This window comes from Argentina silus, assembly GCF_951799395.1.
Source record: "Argentina silus genome assembly, chromosome: 2".
Taxonomy (NCBI): Eukaryota; Metazoa; Chordata; class Actinopteri; order Argentiniformes; family Argentinidae; genus Argentina; species Argentina silus.
The window spans coordinates 15,766,120-15,783,929 of record NC_139656.1 but is presented as its reverse complement, the minus strand read 5'-3'; the positions used below and the strand labels follow the sequence as shown (position 1 = coordinate 15,783,929).

General features: G+C 41.1%; 1 protein-coding gene across 1 annotated transcript; it reads left to right on the top strand.

Moving 5' to 3' along the window:
* Positions 1–3,085: 3,085 nt before the first annotated feature.
* On the top strand, positions 3,086–9,593 carry LOC310801368 (tryptophan 5-hydroxylase 1-like; the record flags this gene model as incomplete). The annotated part of the gene is made up of 11 exons (XM_083665362.1): positions 3,086–3,175; positions 6,696–6,833; positions 6,939–7,122; positions 7,241–7,341; positions 7,590–7,657; positions 7,870–8,066; positions 8,255–8,390; positions 8,580–8,706; positions 8,799–8,894; positions 9,062–9,195; positions 9,419–9,593. The coding sequence occupies 11 exons, from the start codon at positions 3,086–3,088 to the stop codon at positions 9,591–9,593; spliced, it is 1,446 nt and encodes a 481-aa protein (XP_083521488.1).
* Positions 9,594–17,810: the final 8,217 nt, after the last annotated feature.

Below are 17,810 nucleotides of genomic sequence, written 5' to 3'. Positions count from 1 at the left end.
ACCATTCCTTGTCACCCCCTCAGTGTGAAGGTCACAGTAGTCATACAAGCTTCACTGCTATGAGTGACTCACAGCTCAGACCGGTTGTTGCCCAAGTGGAGGAGATGACGGGGGACAGATTAAGTAAATCTCATGCAATGCAATAATCCTGCTTTCCAATCTCAGTGCATCTCAAAAGGAGCACTCCTACAAGGTGCTAAAACAGAGTTTCATCGATGCCTGCAATCTCGCTCGACTGTCACACCGTCAACCCACAATGTCGCTGTGTATTTATCACAGGTGTGTGTTATCTGTATGTAACGTTGCCTGGATTATGTTTATTCAGTGTGCCTTGTGGTGCAGCATTTGTGTGTATTTGGGGATTATTTTGGTTCACTAATTCACAGTTTAATTTGATACATTCTGTGTTTAGTTTTGAGACTATTAATTCCATACAGTAAAAAAAGCATTGTCTAAGTACTGTATATCTAAAACTCTCCACAACATAGGGACTTCATAACCTGCACCCCCATCATTGCATTGTTGATAAAGAAGCTCCATTCAAGCGTAGGGTGTCTTCGATTGTCTGAGGTTTGACTTAATTGCTTCAGAAACAAATCAACTTACTTCTATGTGTATTGACGTATTACAGTAGATAAAAGATCTTGACAAAGGAAAGTACGGTGTGATGAATATGCTGCCTTGCATTACATCAGATACTGGTAGAGGTGAACCTCTATAGCTCATTAGAATTTTTGAAGATTTTGAAGGTCCAGACTCCATGGCTAAATTAGACAGTATGAATATACACAAGGCTTTATAACTTGGTCTATGAGTGTTGAGGGACTGAGCTCCATAACAACATGAGACAGCATGTTGATGGATCTAAATCTAAATTGTAATTATATTTGAATGGGCTAGGTCTCATATTGAGTTTACAACAGACAGGATGTTGCGGATGCTATTTCCAAATGATGATTGACAGAAAATCGGAACTGTCTCTGTACATTACAATGTACTTGGCAGGCTATTAGCTACAAAATTAAAACTACCGAAAACCTAGTGTTCGAGCTGCCAGTAGTCTTTTACAGTATGAACATTACTGTAAAAGCTTGTTTTTACTGTTCAAACATTTAATTCTATTTCATCAGAATAATCACAATACATGGAACAAAGATTTCAAAAAAACATTTACATTTTTTTTAATGATTTGGACAATGTACAAAATATAAAAATACTAAGAGTTGGTAACAGCTTGTTAACATATTTTGGTAGAGTACAGTATGTCTATTACTATTTGACATTGTTGTCATTTTTATGGTTTTGGCAGTGAGGTGAGATGAGAATTTGAAATGTATCTACATAATCATCTTTAATCAAAGAAATTGGTTGTATCTATATCTTACTCTTGAAAACACAATATCTCTCATGACAAGATTTATAATAGCTGGATTTCTGTGATCATTATTGCATTTTTTTCCTTACCACAAACTTATGAGTGGTCAAACCATATCCGTCCTCTCAGACAAAACCTATCATTACATATCCTCAGACTTACAGTATGCACTCCTTCAGATCCCTTTATGGTTGAAACACACAGAGGGGTCCCAACCATGTCCGGTAGTAGACCTCCCAAATATCATCATCAACACACACACGCACACGCACACGCACACGCACGCACGCACACACACACACACACACACACACACACACACACACACACACACACACACTTCTTCTGCCATATAACATAAACTAGATAACTGTAATAACTACTGTAATGTAAGAAATACTCCACGTGTTGAAGTTTTAATGTCCGCACTAATCCGGTAAAAACTGTCTCTCTTTCAATTAAATCGGCTAACCTTCATGTGGCCTTCACTGGCTAATTGGATGCGTTTTTCTGTGGAGTCGCACAGAATTAGAGCGTGATCAGTCTTGTTTACGGGCAAACATGACGTCAGTCTTTTAGATAGGGTCTTAGAATTGGAGGTGGAGACAAAAGACCAATAAACCAGGAGAGGTTGCGTGAGAATGTCTGAATAATGGATTAGTCATGTGTTGCATTTATTTTCCAAAGGGAAAACCTCATTATTTGCACTTTTAATACAATTACTGATGGTGTGAGCTTGTAAACACTGGAATTGTTCATAACATCCACATCATTACTGATAGGACCAGTGTTCATTAACACATTTATGATGTTGTATCAAACCCCCAGAGGAACATAACGCCCCCGCTCTCTTCTGGTTCGTCATAGTGGGCTGTCATGTGCGGCGGGGTCTCTGATTCTTTCAGGAAGTATAGCCGCTATACGATGGCAAGCTGGGGCAGGAGTATTTAGTGTCTGTCACCACAATTTAATCTTCTCTTGTCGGTGACATTCATTTTTGGTCTTTTCTGTGGCCCTCTCTCAACAGGTGTCTTTCTAAACATTACCCGACACTCCAAAAGGTAGACAGAGGAAGTGCACTGTGACTAATTGTATATCAAATAATGTCAAGGTCCTCTACGGGAGAGATGGATAGATTGGCCTCTTGTTATTTTGGCAGCGGCGGACTCGGGGAGCTGTTCATACGCAAAGGTGCTGAAACGGACATGAGGATTAGTCGTAATGAGTTAGGCATACTGCTGTTGAAATATGTCTTATTACACATCCTTAAAGATATAAACCCCCTTCTTTCTTAGATATGTCCTGATGTTGTATTTCACTTGTCAATAGAGGATTTAGGCCCGATTAAAATGTCTGATCCTACTCCAAAAATAAACTTATGTGTCTGGAATCTCAAATACATTAGGCTACCATGTTACATTTACTGTTGTGGCGATACTTCTAATTTCCCCTATGTTCTTTATATTTGGTAGAATGGGTCACGCCGTATCAATCCTCCCCACACGACTGACGCCTGTGCGCACTCCTCCTCCTTCATCCACCTTCACCACTCTATCCTCCCCCTCCCATCCGGTGAGTCTTGATAAATACGGAGGCGCCTTGTACTTTGCCTGGGAGATTACTCTGGTTCTCTAGGCTATTATACCAATTACAGCAGTAGTGTTCTGAATTACCTATCCTCACATAAATACATAAATATAGGACTTTGACATGTATCCCAACAAGATTGACGGGCCGCGCAGAGGAAGGTCTTTTGACTCTATGAACACTTGTTATGAGGAAAAGCAACTGAATAATGAGGTGAGTGTGGCTTATATTGAAATGTTTTCAGATAACTATTGGAAAAAAAACGAATTGAGAGAAATAAGATAAACAAATATTAATTAATATTCTGACATTTCTTATTGCTATTCTTATTTAATTTACAATTAAATCAGGGTTTGATTCGACATTGAGCTTGAAGCGTTACCAGTACACTCTTAGAAAAACGTCCATGTAAGAGAACCCTTTGAAGAACCCTTTTTGGTGCCATGTAGAACCCTTTTTGATGCAAAGCAGAACCGGTCTACATGACACCAAAAAGGGTCCTAGCCTACATGGCACCAACATTTATTATTTAAAGAGTTCTTCGACAGGGACAGCTGAAGAACCATTTTTGGTTCTAGGCAGAAGCTTTTTTTCTAAGAGTCTAACAGTTTTATTTTACAGTTCCCATCAGAATCCCCCTTTCCATTATTACTCTTACCACTCTAGTGCCGTAGATAAGCCACCTAAATCTGAGGACAACCGAGATGCGTCAGACCATGAGAAGGTCAAGGCTGCAAGAGATATTGTATAGGCCTAAGTGAGATAAAACCACAATAACCATAGGTTTATTTTTAATCAGATACTGTACATGACTCCAGACCAATGTTGGGGGTAACGAGTTACAAAAGTAATGCATTACAGTACAATATATTATTTGTATGAGTAAAAGAGTAATATTCAAATATTGTAATATTGTTCCAGTGACCTTTTCAAGTAATGCCTTAGTTACTTTCAGAATCATCATATATTATATTATATTATTAGATATTTTTAAAAAGCCCCTGCTAACCAAATTCATGCTGTAACTTATTTCCTGTTGTTGTAAAGCCAAAAATCTAAGAAAAATGTCAGCTGTGTTGTAATAATGCATTCTTATCATCAAGGACATGTGTAAGTCAAACATTTTTACATTTACATTTTTGGCATTTAGCAGACACCTTTATCCAAAGCAACTTACAACAAATACATTTGTCTAAGTAAGTGAATCATCTATCCATCAATCATCATTAAGAAAAAGAAATCTATGCTAGGACCAGGGGCCATTGGCAGTCACAATGCTAGAAGAAGGAAGAATTACTGGGTTTTTTTATTATTAATTTATTTACAGTAGAGAACTGTACAGCGGGGTAGTGGGGATGAAGAGGTCTTTAGGAGGGACAGTTAAGATGTAGCCTGAAGAGATGGGTCTTCAATCTACGGCGGAAGATAGGTAGTGACTCTGCAGTCCTGACAGCAGTGGGGAGCTTGTTCCACCAGCAGGGTGCCAGGACAGTGAAAAACCGTGACCGAGTAGCGCGACTGCTGCATCCATGTAGAGGCAGTGGTGCCAGGCGGCCAGCTGAGGTGGAAGAGTGAAGTGATCGGGCAGGGGTTTGGGGGCTGACCATTGATTGCAAGTAGGGAGGGGCTGTTCCCTTTGCCGCCCGGTAGATGAGCACCAGCGTCTTGAATCTGATGTGAGCTGCTACCGGGAGCCAGTGAAAGGTGCGAAGGAGGGGGGTGACATGAGAGAACTTGGGGAGATTGAACACCAGACGGGCGGCAGCATTCTAGATGAGCTGCAGAGGTCTGAGGTTCTTGGCTGTCTGGGAGGAGGTCACAGTAGTTCTCTACTGTGATGGAGAAGTCTTGGAGAGGGCAGGCTTTCCCAGGGAGGAAGAGCAGCTCAGTCTTGTTAAGGTTGAGCTTGAGGTGGTGGGCTGACATCCAAGCAGAAATATCTGCAAGACATGTAGAGACACGTGTCGCCACCTGTCGCCGTTTTACACTGTTGCCATCTGTCGCCACCTGTGAGTCAGAGGGGGGGAAACAGTGAAAGAGTTGAGTGTCATCTGTGTAGCAGTGGTAGGAGAAACCATATGAGGAAATTACAGAGCCAAGAGATTTGGTATAGAGGGAGAACAGTAAGGGCCCTAGGATGGAGCCTAGGGGGACCCCAGTGGTGAGGGCTTGTGAAGAGGACAGCGATCCTCTCCACGTCACCTGGTAAGAGTGATCGGCCAGGTAGGATGCAAACCAGGAGAGTGCAGAGCCAAAGATGCCCGGTTCTGAGAGGGTGGAGAGAAGGATCGGGAACAAACTGACTGATCAAACAATGGTGAAAAGTACTATATAGGTAGTCTTATAGTGGTGCTCCGTGCTGAATGGACAGCGTAAAAAAGGGGAATTTAACAAGTAATATGTAAAATATGACTTTCTATGCAAAGTAACATTGTAATGTAACAACATTACTTTTGTTAAATGTAAGATTACATATGTTAAATGTAAAAGTAATATGTAGTAGATTACTTTTTCAAGTAAGTGATCCCAGCTCAAGACAGCAGTCATTAAATGTGTAAAACGTTTTACCAGCTAAATGCAATTTGTATTTCTTATCAGGCTAAAATGTATTTCAATAATTCAACCAATGCTGATTTTGTCTAATTATCGGTTTGAGGATATTTGTAGACTATTGCCGCAGTCATTAGGATGGGAGCCTGTCTTTGATAGACTAAACACAAGTAAAGGAAATTAAAATAAATGAAACAAAGTTTTGAAATAGTTTAAAGGCTAATCGTAGATAATAACAAGAGGCCTAGGTATAGGCTACCTTTATAATAGGCCTACCTCTTCAGACTATAGGCTATGTTAATGGGTTAATTGTTGCACTGAAAGTACCCATATAAAATAATTATTTAAAAGGGGGTTATCATTAGGTTTGTCATCTCTCCAAATGGTATTACTGCGATCGCTTTACAATGAGACGGGCATAGCAGCCTGGCCGGTGGCGGCATGTTCAAATACCAATAAAGCTCAATTGTTCTGTTTGACCATTGTGCATGCAATCCTAGGGGATGTATAGCATAAATGATTTAAGACTGTTTTCGACTATTATGTTGAATAGCGTTACAGTCAATTTGTCTGTAGGCCTACGTGCACTGAACAGTGTCGCTGTCCAGTGCTGAAGCCTCGTGGAATCCTAATTTGTGATCCGAGCGCATAACTCGAATCATCGCGCAAATTCCCATCAAAGCAGAATTTACTGGAATGTCGGAGTTACTCGCGCGGATCTCAAGTGGATTCCACCGAAAATGAAGAATGAGATCAACAGGCATAGGCCTTCCTTGAATCAATAGACGTAGTAGTTGGCACAAAGGCAACATTAATGGAGACCCAATGGATACATTGTGTTAAGTTGCGATGAGGTTGCTCGCTAAATGTTTTTTGATGCATTTATGTCTTTGTGCATATAGGTTTAAAAGCCTGACTCTGTCGTCCTTTCTTTGTGGGGCTAGCGACAAACCCCCTGGTTGAATAGCCTATACGCTAGCCTTCTGTATTTGAACACAGAGAATTGTCAGACCATTTAAAAAAAAAAAAACTCTTAGGCCTCTTATTAGGCCTATCCTAATTCTAGGCTACTTGATCCGCGCTGTATCATCAGACTGCCTATATTTACTTGCAACAGCTTCTCTGAAAGTAGGCTATTCAAATTTTGTTTTACTTAGCTGCGTTTGCTCCCTCTCCCCAACAGATGAACAAATGCACCTTCAGCAAGATAGAGGAGAATAAGGACAACAAGAATCAGTCGTCCGCGAAGGGTCGTTCGGCCATCGTCTTCTCCCTCAAGAATGAAGTTGGCGGGCTTGTTAAAGCACTAAAACTTTTTCAAGTAGGTTTCACTCTTCAGTATCGTTATCAACCTGATAATGATTTAACTGATCATCATAAACAAATGTATTACTAACATGACGTTTATAATCATTACCATCACCAGGAAAACCACGTCAACCTTGTCCATATTGAGTCCCGAAAATCAAGGCGGCGCAACTCAGATTTCGAGATCTTTGTTGACTGTGACAGTGGACATGAACAGCTCAAGGAGCTCACTCAGCTGCTACGAACGCATGCGAACATAGTGGAGATGGACCCACCAGACAATTCCAGCCTGCCTGAAGACGGTAAGCAGCTATTACCTCTTTAGGCCTAGATAATTTCAAATTCCCTAAAGATGTACAGTGGCAACCAAACATTACATAACAATGTCATCATTCTATGCTTTAAATCATATATTGTTAGATATGGCTGATACCCCCTGGTTCCCCAAGAAAATCTCGGATCTAGACATGTGTGCTAACCGTGTCCTGATGTATGGCTCCGACCTGGATGCTGATCACCCAGTATGTATCTACTCATGATGTTCTGATCTCTGGCACCCCCACTCACATGCAATACGTTAACTGATAGTGGTTATTGCAGCAGTGTAGGCACACCTCTGAGAGGATGATAAAACTACCAACAAATTAGAAGGCTTGAGCAATGCATGCCTTAATCAGAGTGCCAGATGGAGGATTAGACTAATACTTTTATTGCGTGCGATAAGTGGCTTCCTCAATGACTACCATCTTAATTTTGTGTCTGGCTGCAGGGCTTCAAGGACAACGTCTATCGCAAAAGAAGGAAACACTTTGCTGATCTTGCCATGAGCTATAAACAGTAGGTTAAATTGTCATATTATGTAAGAGTTGACTGGTAAAGGTAAAATGTTGTGTTGCCTGTTTTAATGCTATGAGGCACATGTGTGTTCAGAGTATTCGTAATGCACATACTGTACTGTATCTATAATTTACTGAAACAGCTCTCTCTCTCTCTCTCTCTCTCTCTCTCTCTCTCTCTCTCTCTCTCTCTCTCTCTCTCTCTCTCTCTAGTGGGGACCCTATCCCACGCATTGAGTTCACAGAGGAGGAGGTTCAGACATGGGGTGTGGTGTTTCGGGAGCTCAACAAGCTGTATCCGAGCCATGCTTGCCGAGAGTATCTGAGGAACCTGCCACTGCTCTCCAAGCACTGTGACTGCAGGGAGGACAACATCCCCCAGCTGGAGGACGTGTCGCGATTCCTCAGGGGTGAGCCATTGCACACATAATCACCCAGATTCTCCCTCAGTATAGTGCTCATCAGTATAGTGATGGCTATTGAAATAAAAATGTAATGACAGTGTGGTGTGGGATAAAAAGGTAAGGAAAATGTTTAGCATTTAGCATTAAACCTTATTGCATGTGTGAAAAACATGTGTATGTGTGTGTGTTGTCAGAGTGTTCAGGCTTCACCATTCGACCAGTAGCTGGTTACCTCTCCCCACGAGACTTTCTGGCTGGTCTGGCATTCCGGGTTTTCCACTGTACTCAATATGTTCGCCACAGCTCTGACCCCCTCTACACACCAGAGCCGTGAGTTCTCTCTGACATGGTCCCTTTATAAACAGATGTTGCCTGTATTGTCAGCAAATTTCAATTGGTTTTCATTGTTGAATACAAATACATCTTACATTGAATTAAATAGTTGGACATTCATGAAAGTCCTTTATACATGATCCACTGCAAATTAAACATGCATGTGCTATGTTGTGTATATTTCAGAGACACATGTCATGAGCTGCTGGGTCATGTCCCTCTGCTGGCTGAGCCTAGTTTTGCCCAGTTCTCTCAAGAGATAGGCCTGGCTTCTCTTGGGGCCTCAGATGATTCTGTCCAGAAGCTGGCCACAGTAAGTGCATTTGATGTGACTAGTACTCACACACTGTATTGATATTCTAGCACTGATATTGTACAAACAATGTGGATTTCTTTGTTTTGCAGTGTTATTTTTTCACAGTAGAGTTTGGGCTGTGCAAACAGGAAGGGAAGCTAAGAGCGTACGGTGCAGGTCTTCTCTCCTCCATAAGTGAGCTCAAGGTAAATACATTTCAGCATTTTAAATGCTATTCAACCACTGTTATTGAGGATAAATACACATTGATGGATCTATTTTCTACACACTGATGGATCTAGATCTACTTTTATGAAGTAGTATGCAAATACCAGGAAAAAATATTATAGATATTTCGTTCTCTCTCCCACAGCATGCACTCTCTGGAAGTGCAAAGATCATGCCCTTTGACCCCAAAGTCACATGCAATCAGGAGTGCATCATCACAACATTCCAAGACGTCTATTTTGTGTCCCAGAGCTTTGAAGAGGCCAAAGTCAAGATGAGGTGATCCTGCATCCTAGCTTCCTAGCTGTTCACTGGAAGTCATTAGTTACTTTAAACCATGACTTTGTTTTTTGTTTGTTCTTTTTTTCTTTTTTCTTTTTTATATCAAATTCTTTTGACATTTCAGTTCAAAACAATTTCAACTAAAAGTGAAAATGATGTGAAATTCTGGCTTTTAACTGCCATGCCCTACTTCCATCATCTGTTCTTGTTGTGCATACAGGGAGTTTGCCAAGACAATCAAGCGTCCGTTCTCAGTACGGTACAACCCTTACACCCAGAGTGTGGATGTGCTGAAAGACACTCCCAGCATCCAGAGTGCGGTGGAGGATCTGCGGCATGAACTGGACATCGTGGGCGACGCCCTCAACCGGCTCAACAAAAATATGTCTGTCTGATCTGTATTCCCCACATACAGCCCTGTCCTGCTCTGTGTAGTACCATCTTATTCTCAACACGCATCTCACTGCTGACTGTAGTACCATCCTACCCTCACCAATCATCTCACTACTGACTGTAGTACCATCCTTTTAAAGTAACTGTTAATTAATTAATTCCTATTAAGCTATTTACCAGTACAGTAGCTTATTTAGAAAATGAATATATTCTTGGGTTTGTCATTTAAATATGAATATTGACTAATGATGTCTAGATTATTAAAAACTAACCTTTCCTTATTCGTAATGATGATTCTCTTGGTTTTTGATATATTGCGTTCTTTTTCTATTGGAATTTGTGTTTTGAAAATTAATGCAACAGTAAGCATAGAGAGTTTGTATCAGCCAGAAGAGGCTTTACTCCAAACAAGCTTTAAACCGTATCAATGAATGTGTGAATATGCTAGCTTGGATGTTCAGCTGGTATGTGTAGTGAATGGAACATTCTACATTGTGCTTGTATTATTTAATTTTTAATTTTCAAAGCATGAATATGTGCAATGTGTCTGATTTTGGTACTAGTCACCTCTCATGGTATTTTACATACAGTAGTTTTGTGTGCGTAGGATATTTTGATGATGGGACCTTATTGAGGTGGGGGTGGGGGTGGGGCTCTCTGGGCAAGCAACTTTGTGTGAATGATGAAATGGGTGTACACTGAATGGAAATCTTTAATGTGTGTAAGTAGATCCCTGGTAAAATTATCTTTGTATTGGTACAGTATGTGTGTCTCTGTCATTGCACTATTATAATGACAATCTGGGCCTATAAGGTAGTGAAATTACGTACTTGTTATGTTATGTTTTACTCCTCATTAAATTGACTTCATGTTGACTTGTTATATTAACTCGCTTGTTATATTCATATGCATTCAAGTATATATGTATATTGATTATGTGTGTAGTGTAGACCAGGGGAGGCTGGTGGAGGTAGTAATCGGAGGACGAAGAAATCTGAGGTGCCCTGGTGTAGGCAATGTCATTTATTACATCCGCGCACAGAACAATGTATCTACTAGCTATACAGATTCAAAATATTTCAGATAATATTATATTCTTGTAATGACTGTAGTACGCAGGCAGAGAACTCAACTGCACGACTCAGAGACAAAAACTTAAATTCAAAAGAATAGTCTTTAATTTCCCAAAAATCAGGGTACAGTACACAGGTTGGCAGTCAAAGAGTATGCAGATAATCCAGTAAGAGGTAGGCAAAAAGGCAAAGCCAGAAAACCAATCGTAGATCAAAAACCAGGAATACTTAACACTAGGAAAATTGCTGGGATGTAAAACACGAAGGTAGAAAGACGAACTGGCACAGAGACAGGGGAACACACAGACTAAATACACAGGGAAGGATGATGAGGGACCCTAACCCTCACCCTAACCAATCAGGGCGGGGTAGACAATCACACAGGCAGGAAACACACAAGGGCAGTTAGCGAAGTGTCTGAAATGCGAGACAAGGTGAGTAACACAAAAATAAACAGGAAACAATAAATGAATAACATGAAACAAAGACAAACTTAAACTAAGGAACAGGACAAGACGTTACAATTCTCTATTTCAGAAGATGGGCAACATCTAGCAGTCCTCACACAGTAATCATTAATCTAGTTTTGTAAACCAGTGTGTGGGGGGACATGCAGCGTTCGGCCTGTAGAGGGAGCTACACAGTGTCAACATTTATTTCAAAGCAAGCAGGTAGACAGAGGTTCAGATGATTGGAATGCTCAAACTTGTTCCGCAAACACTGTGAAACCTATTTATGTTTAGGTGGCACACTTTGGGCCCCTTAGTACCAATTGAGCATCGTTTAAACGCCACAGCCTACCTGAGTATTGTTGCTGACCATGTCCATCCCTTTATGACCACAGTGTACCCATCTTCTGATGGCTACTTCCAGCAGGATAATGTGCCATGTCATAAAGCTTACATCATCTCAAACTGGTTTCTTGAACATGACAATGAGGTCACTGTACTCCAATGGCCTCCACAGTCACCAGATCTCAATCCAATAGAGCACCTTTTGGATGTGGAGGAAGGGAGATTCGCATCATGGATGTGCAGCCGACAAATCTACAGCAACTGCGTGATGCTGTCATGTCAATATGGACCAAAATCTCTGAGGAATGTTTCCAGCACCTTGTTGAATCTATGCCACAAAGAATTAAGGCAGTTCTGAAGGCAAAAAGTTTAAGGCTTACATTGTTTTCAAGTGATATATTTACTATTTATATACTATTTTCAGTATATGGTATGACCTACTATACAGTACCATCACCCTTCATTGTTGTGAGTCGTTAATCTTGACTTCAACTAATTATTATTATTATTATTTTTTTTTTTTACATGTTTAAAGTAAGACAGACTGCAATATACAGACATGGCCAGAAGGGGGAAGGATTGTATACATATTTGAAAATAAGTAGTACACCTACAGTAATCACTCACCGAACACTTTATTAGGAACACCTGTACACCTTCTCATGGTGGAGGTGGTGTAATGGTGTGGTGAATGTTTTCTTGGCATACTTTGGGGCTGTTAATACCAATCAATCATCACTTGAATGCCACAGCCTATTTGAGTATTGTTGCTGACCATGTGCATCCCTTCATGGCCACAATTTACCCAAATTCTAATGGCTACTTCCAGCATGATAATGCACCATGTCTCAAAGCAAAAGTAATCTCAAACTGGTTTCATGAACATGACAGTGAGTTCAGTGTTCTTCAATGGACTTCCCAGTCACCGCATTTGAATCCAATAGAACACCTTTGGGATGTGGTAAAACGGGAGATTCACAGCTTGAAAGTGCACTTGAAAAATCTGCAGGAATTGTGTGATGCAATCATGTCATCATGGACCAGAATCTAAAAGGAATGTTTCCAACATCTTGTGGAATCAATGCCACAAAGAATTGAGGCTGTTTTGAGAGCAAAGGGAGGCCCTACCAAGTATTAGTATAGTGTTCCTAATAAAGTGTTCGGTGAGTGTATCTGATGGAGGGGTCAAGCTTGGTATAGTAGCATGTGTGCAAAGGGTAAGCTTGTCATGGTTAGCCTACAATTTGCATCACACTAAATATGATAAATATGGTTTAATCTCAAGATACATCAAACTTCACATTACAAGTATACTTCGTTGAACCACCTTAAATGCATGAATGTTCCATTTTGAAAACTTATTTTACAGCTGTATGGATAAAGCTGTGTCTGTGGTTTTAACTAAGATGTTATTTGCTCCATTTTCACAAGCCACAGACCACACATTGTACTATCAGTCAGAGTAAGCATGCAGGATGGAGAGGAAGAGGTTAGGTTGTTACTGTAGATACAGCATCAGGGGAAAGACTGGAGTATTTGATCTGAACCTCTGGGTTGTCATCTATATCTCACTGATGTGGTGTTGGCAATCCCCTATGGTCCTGAGATACAGTATACTACAAGACAGAATGAGGAGGAAGTATCTAGTTACAAACACTGATGACATGTTTAGTGCAATACAGGGGATGAAGGAGAGTGGGGACAGGGGTAAAGAGGCTGACTAGGATCTCAGGAGCAGTGGATCCAGAGCAACTTTAGTTACTACAAATAAAGTAAAACTAAATATTTTCATTGATTGTTTAAGGAGAATGTTTGATTAATGTGTGCCAGTGTGTGTGTGTGTGTGTGTGTGTGTGTGTGTGTGTGTGTGTGTGTGTGTGTGTGTGTGTGTGTGTGTGTGTGTGTGTGTGTGTGTCTGGTGTCTGTGTGTGTCTATGTGTGTGTGTTCTTTCGTTTGAAGAGTGGAGACACATACTCCTCCACACTTTGTATTTATGGTATGTGTCTGACTTTACGAGGTCTCAGAGGGAGACAGATGAGATAAATAGAGGCAGCTCGCTGCTTGCAAGTCAATAACTTTGATTGATATGACAGGTGCACTTAGGAGCTGCATGTGTGCTCATATATATAGTATGTTACATGGAAATTAGAGAGAGCATAAAAGCTCTAAGGAATCACATACAATTCCCCCTTTTAATTATGTCCATTAACCATTTTTTTGGTTATGTGAGGAATGGACAAATATAATTTCATTCAGTCTTAGAACAGTCGGAACCCTGTAGATCTAGAAGTTTCAATTCTATGGGGAACTGCACTGCACAATATCTGTCTTATATCTCAATTATTCATTGTTGTGTGAAATTTCAGTGTTGTGTGAAACTCTAGAAAAACAGCAATCATCAAATATTGACTTACCAAACAGTCACAGATAGGGACAAGGGGGACAATACATGCATCGGCTATTTTTACTCTATGGTCCATGTTTGTTGTTCAGTTCCGGGATGAGGTCATATTTCCATCAACTTCCACCTCCCAGTGAGCCTCGCTTGCTCTAACCTCCTCTATCTCCATCGCCCTCACCTGCCAGCCATCCCGTGCCATCCTAAGTGGTTATGAAGGCTTAATGGCTGGCATTAAAATTTCAGAGGCCAAAGTTCCATCCTCCAGTATGGTGTGACAGTAGAGAAAGATGAAGTGACTTCTGAGAGTATGGGGCTCTGAAAGATAACTAAAACTATGTTTGCCCTTATTGCTGTACCATAAGTGCTTTGTGCGAAGTTTTGTTGGGAAAACATGGCAATTGCTGTCTAAATGGAATTTCAGTAACTACTTCATGTGTATTTCCATTGAATTAAAGTCTGGCTAAAAACAAACTCAAAAGAAAGAAAGAGAGCCACACACTCTTGCTCCGATGCTAATAATTCATTTAATCAATGTTTCGGCAGCATGCTGCCTTCATCAGGGTTTCAAGGAAGAACAAACTCAACCTAGTTCCTTTGTCATTCTCCCATCAGTACTTTATACTTCAGAGGCATTAGTATGTATCACAATAGCTGACATTCCCCTTTTCATCCCCGAATATTTCACATTGTACCTTGTCTTTTCTCGTTCCCCATTTTTCCTCTCTACCACCCTCCAATGGACACCTTAGTTCCCACAACCCTCTCTTATCTCCGGGGGAGCAGTGTGGTGATATATCAGTAGTAAAGGACGGGGAGCAGAGATCTGAGAGCCGTTATTTATAGTAAATAGGCCAAAGGGATGATAGAGTCTCTCCTCGATGAGACAACACAGCAGTCTCAGCTCCCTCTCTCCCCACCTTCCTCCCTGTCAGCCCACGACACTCACTCGACAGCCGTCATAGAGTTGTATCTTTAAAATGCAGTGAATACTTGTTGAAGTTGCAATATCGAGAGATATATACAGAAAGTGCTGCTAGAAAAGTACTTGTGAGTAAGTTGTGGGGGGTTAAGAATAAGGCTACTGTGTGTTTGTGCATCCGTCATGGTATGAGAAGGCAGAATGGGATAAACAGAGAGACCTATGGTAAGGGTTCAGGTTCATAAACCAAAAGAAGATCCAGATAAGAAAGCAATGGCAATCCTGATGCACCATTCAACCAGCTGTACATAAATGAAAAATTATGATAAAGCATATTCATGCTATTCAAGAAACACAGAGAGAGAGAGAGAGAGGGACACACACACACACACACACACACACACACACACACACACACACACAAAGAGACAGAGACAGAGACAGAGATATCTGTAAAGGACTTTCTGTAACCGATTTCAGGGCTTCCATGTAACCTGATTCCAGGTATTGTAACCAAAAGGGGTTGAATGTAATTACAATAGGGACTCTATGTAACTTCATAGGGCTTCTGTTTAACCTGTTAATGTTTTGTCAATTTATATACAAGCCACTTTTTCATAAACAACTGAACACATTCGCATTTTAGAACCCTGATAATGAACTTAAGACGTATAACTTAAAATATTCCAACATTTTTATTTAACCATTATTATTTTGGCATTGAGTCCCATTGAGACCAAAGTCTCTTTTATAAGGGAGCCCTGCATACACACAATTTACAAGCATACATCATACACAATTACAACATTATAAAACAGAAAAAAACATCACATTTTCCAACAAAGGTCATTGATCAAAATGTTAATTTGCCCGAGTGGCACAACAACCGAACAACCAACTGTAATGTACTCTGTAGATTGTTCCAGCAGTGCGGTGCACCAAAACTAAAAGCAGATTTACCCAATTCGGAGATCCAATGAACCTCAAGTATTAACCAACCCTTTAGCTATTAATGGAGCATCCCTCCCTTCATGTCCAATATGGAACAATCCCTTGTTTACCACAGGTGGTAACACACTGGCCAATGGTACCTGGCAACACCAAAACATCAAGCAGCTAGGGCAGATTGTAAGGGGCAGAGAGATCATACCATTCAAGGAACTGGTAGCAGACATTGGCCTGAAAGATACATCTATTTTACCTTATCTACAGCTGAAGTCAATATTGTGTGCATATCTGTGCAAGTGCATATCTTCAAAGGACATTGATGTAGGATCTAAAGACGTGTTAGACAACAAACTGAGGGATGCTGCTGTTGGGAGAGGAATGGTCTTGCCTTATATAAGCTGGTTGGCCTGTGAAACAGACCTCAAGTTGTTGCAAACAGTAGCCCCGCAATTCAAGTTGCTCCGACCTCAAACTTGCGACCTCCGACTTGCCAACACACGTGACCAGCTCTTCAAATACCTGATGTAAGCCAGCTACATAAACCTAGCAATTTGACAGCACGGGTGGTGGTATTTTAGCTTGAGAAGTGAGTTTTACCATCTCAACCCGGTTACACCTCTCCTTCCCAAACAGCAACATCCCTGCTCAATTACACTGGGAATAGGACTTGGGTGTATCTCCCACCGCAGCACAATGGAATACAATCTGGAAAAACACAAATTCAATATCACAATGTGTAAGGTATACAATTATTCAAAGGTCCTGCACTGGACCACACAGGCTGAAAAAGATAGACCAAAGCCTGTCAGATTTGTGTTGGCATGGCTGCGGTGAAGTTGGTATACTAATGCATGTGTTCCTCTGTGGCTCAGTTGGTAGAGCATGACACTAACAACACTTAGGGTGTGGGTTTGATTCCTGCTGGGACCATATATATTATTATATTATTTTTTTATATGGTAATTCATGTCCATTATAGTATATTTGGTATTTTACCTGTTGTACATGCTAAGATATAATTCATTCTAATTGGTGTAGTTCTTTAGATTTCCTTTTTAATTCCACCCTTCAGCTGCACCCAGCCCATCCCACCTTTCTTGATATACCACCCTCTCTTGGTTTCCAAGATTTAAGATTCAAGATTCTTTATTTGTCACGTGCATACAAGTATACAGTGAAATGCAAAAGTGACAGTGCCACAGAGTAGTGCAACAATAAGTTTTAAAATAGAATAAAATAAAATAAAAAAGAAGTAATAAAAAAATATAAACAGTATGAACAGTATAAACAGTATAAACAGTGTAGCAGTATAAACAGCGGTGAAGCAATGTACGTAATGGAATGGCAATATACAATGGCAATGACAGATTGACAGTACAGATAATTACAGTGGAGGATGGGTCTGCAATGGATAATTATGTGTGTGCATATGTGTTATGATGTCGGTGGGTGTGTGAGTGACTTGAGGGGGGCACTGGTGGGGTCATCGTTGATGATCCTGATGGCATGGGGGAAGAAACTCAGTCTTAGTCTCTCTGTTCTTGCTGCACGACAGCGAAGGCGTTTGCCTGACCGCAGCAGCTGGAACAGTCCGTTTTTCGGGTGGTGAGGGTCCTTCATTATCCTGTAGGCTCTGGTCCTACACCTCCTGGTGTACAGGACATGGGGAGGGGGGGTTGGAGCTCCCATGGTCTTTTCTGCCAGGCGTACCACCCTTTGCAGAGCTCGCCTGTCCTGGGCCGTGCTGTTACCGTACCAGACAGTGATGTTGCCAGCCAGGATGCTCTCCACAGCTCCAGAGTAGAAGGTCTGAAGGATCCTCCGGGAGACTTTAAATTTCCTCAGCTGCCTGAGATGGAACAGGCGTTGCCTTGCCTTTCCCACCAGTGTACTGATGTGGGTAGTCCAGGTCAGGTCTTCTGTGATGTGGACTCCCAGGTATTTAAAACTGCTCACCCTGTCCACAGCAGTCCCACCGATGTCCAGCGGCGTCTGTCCTTGGATGTTGTGCTCTCCTGAAGTCCAGAATCAGCTCCTTTGTCTTGGAGACATTCAGGATGAGGCTATTCTCCTGACACCAGAG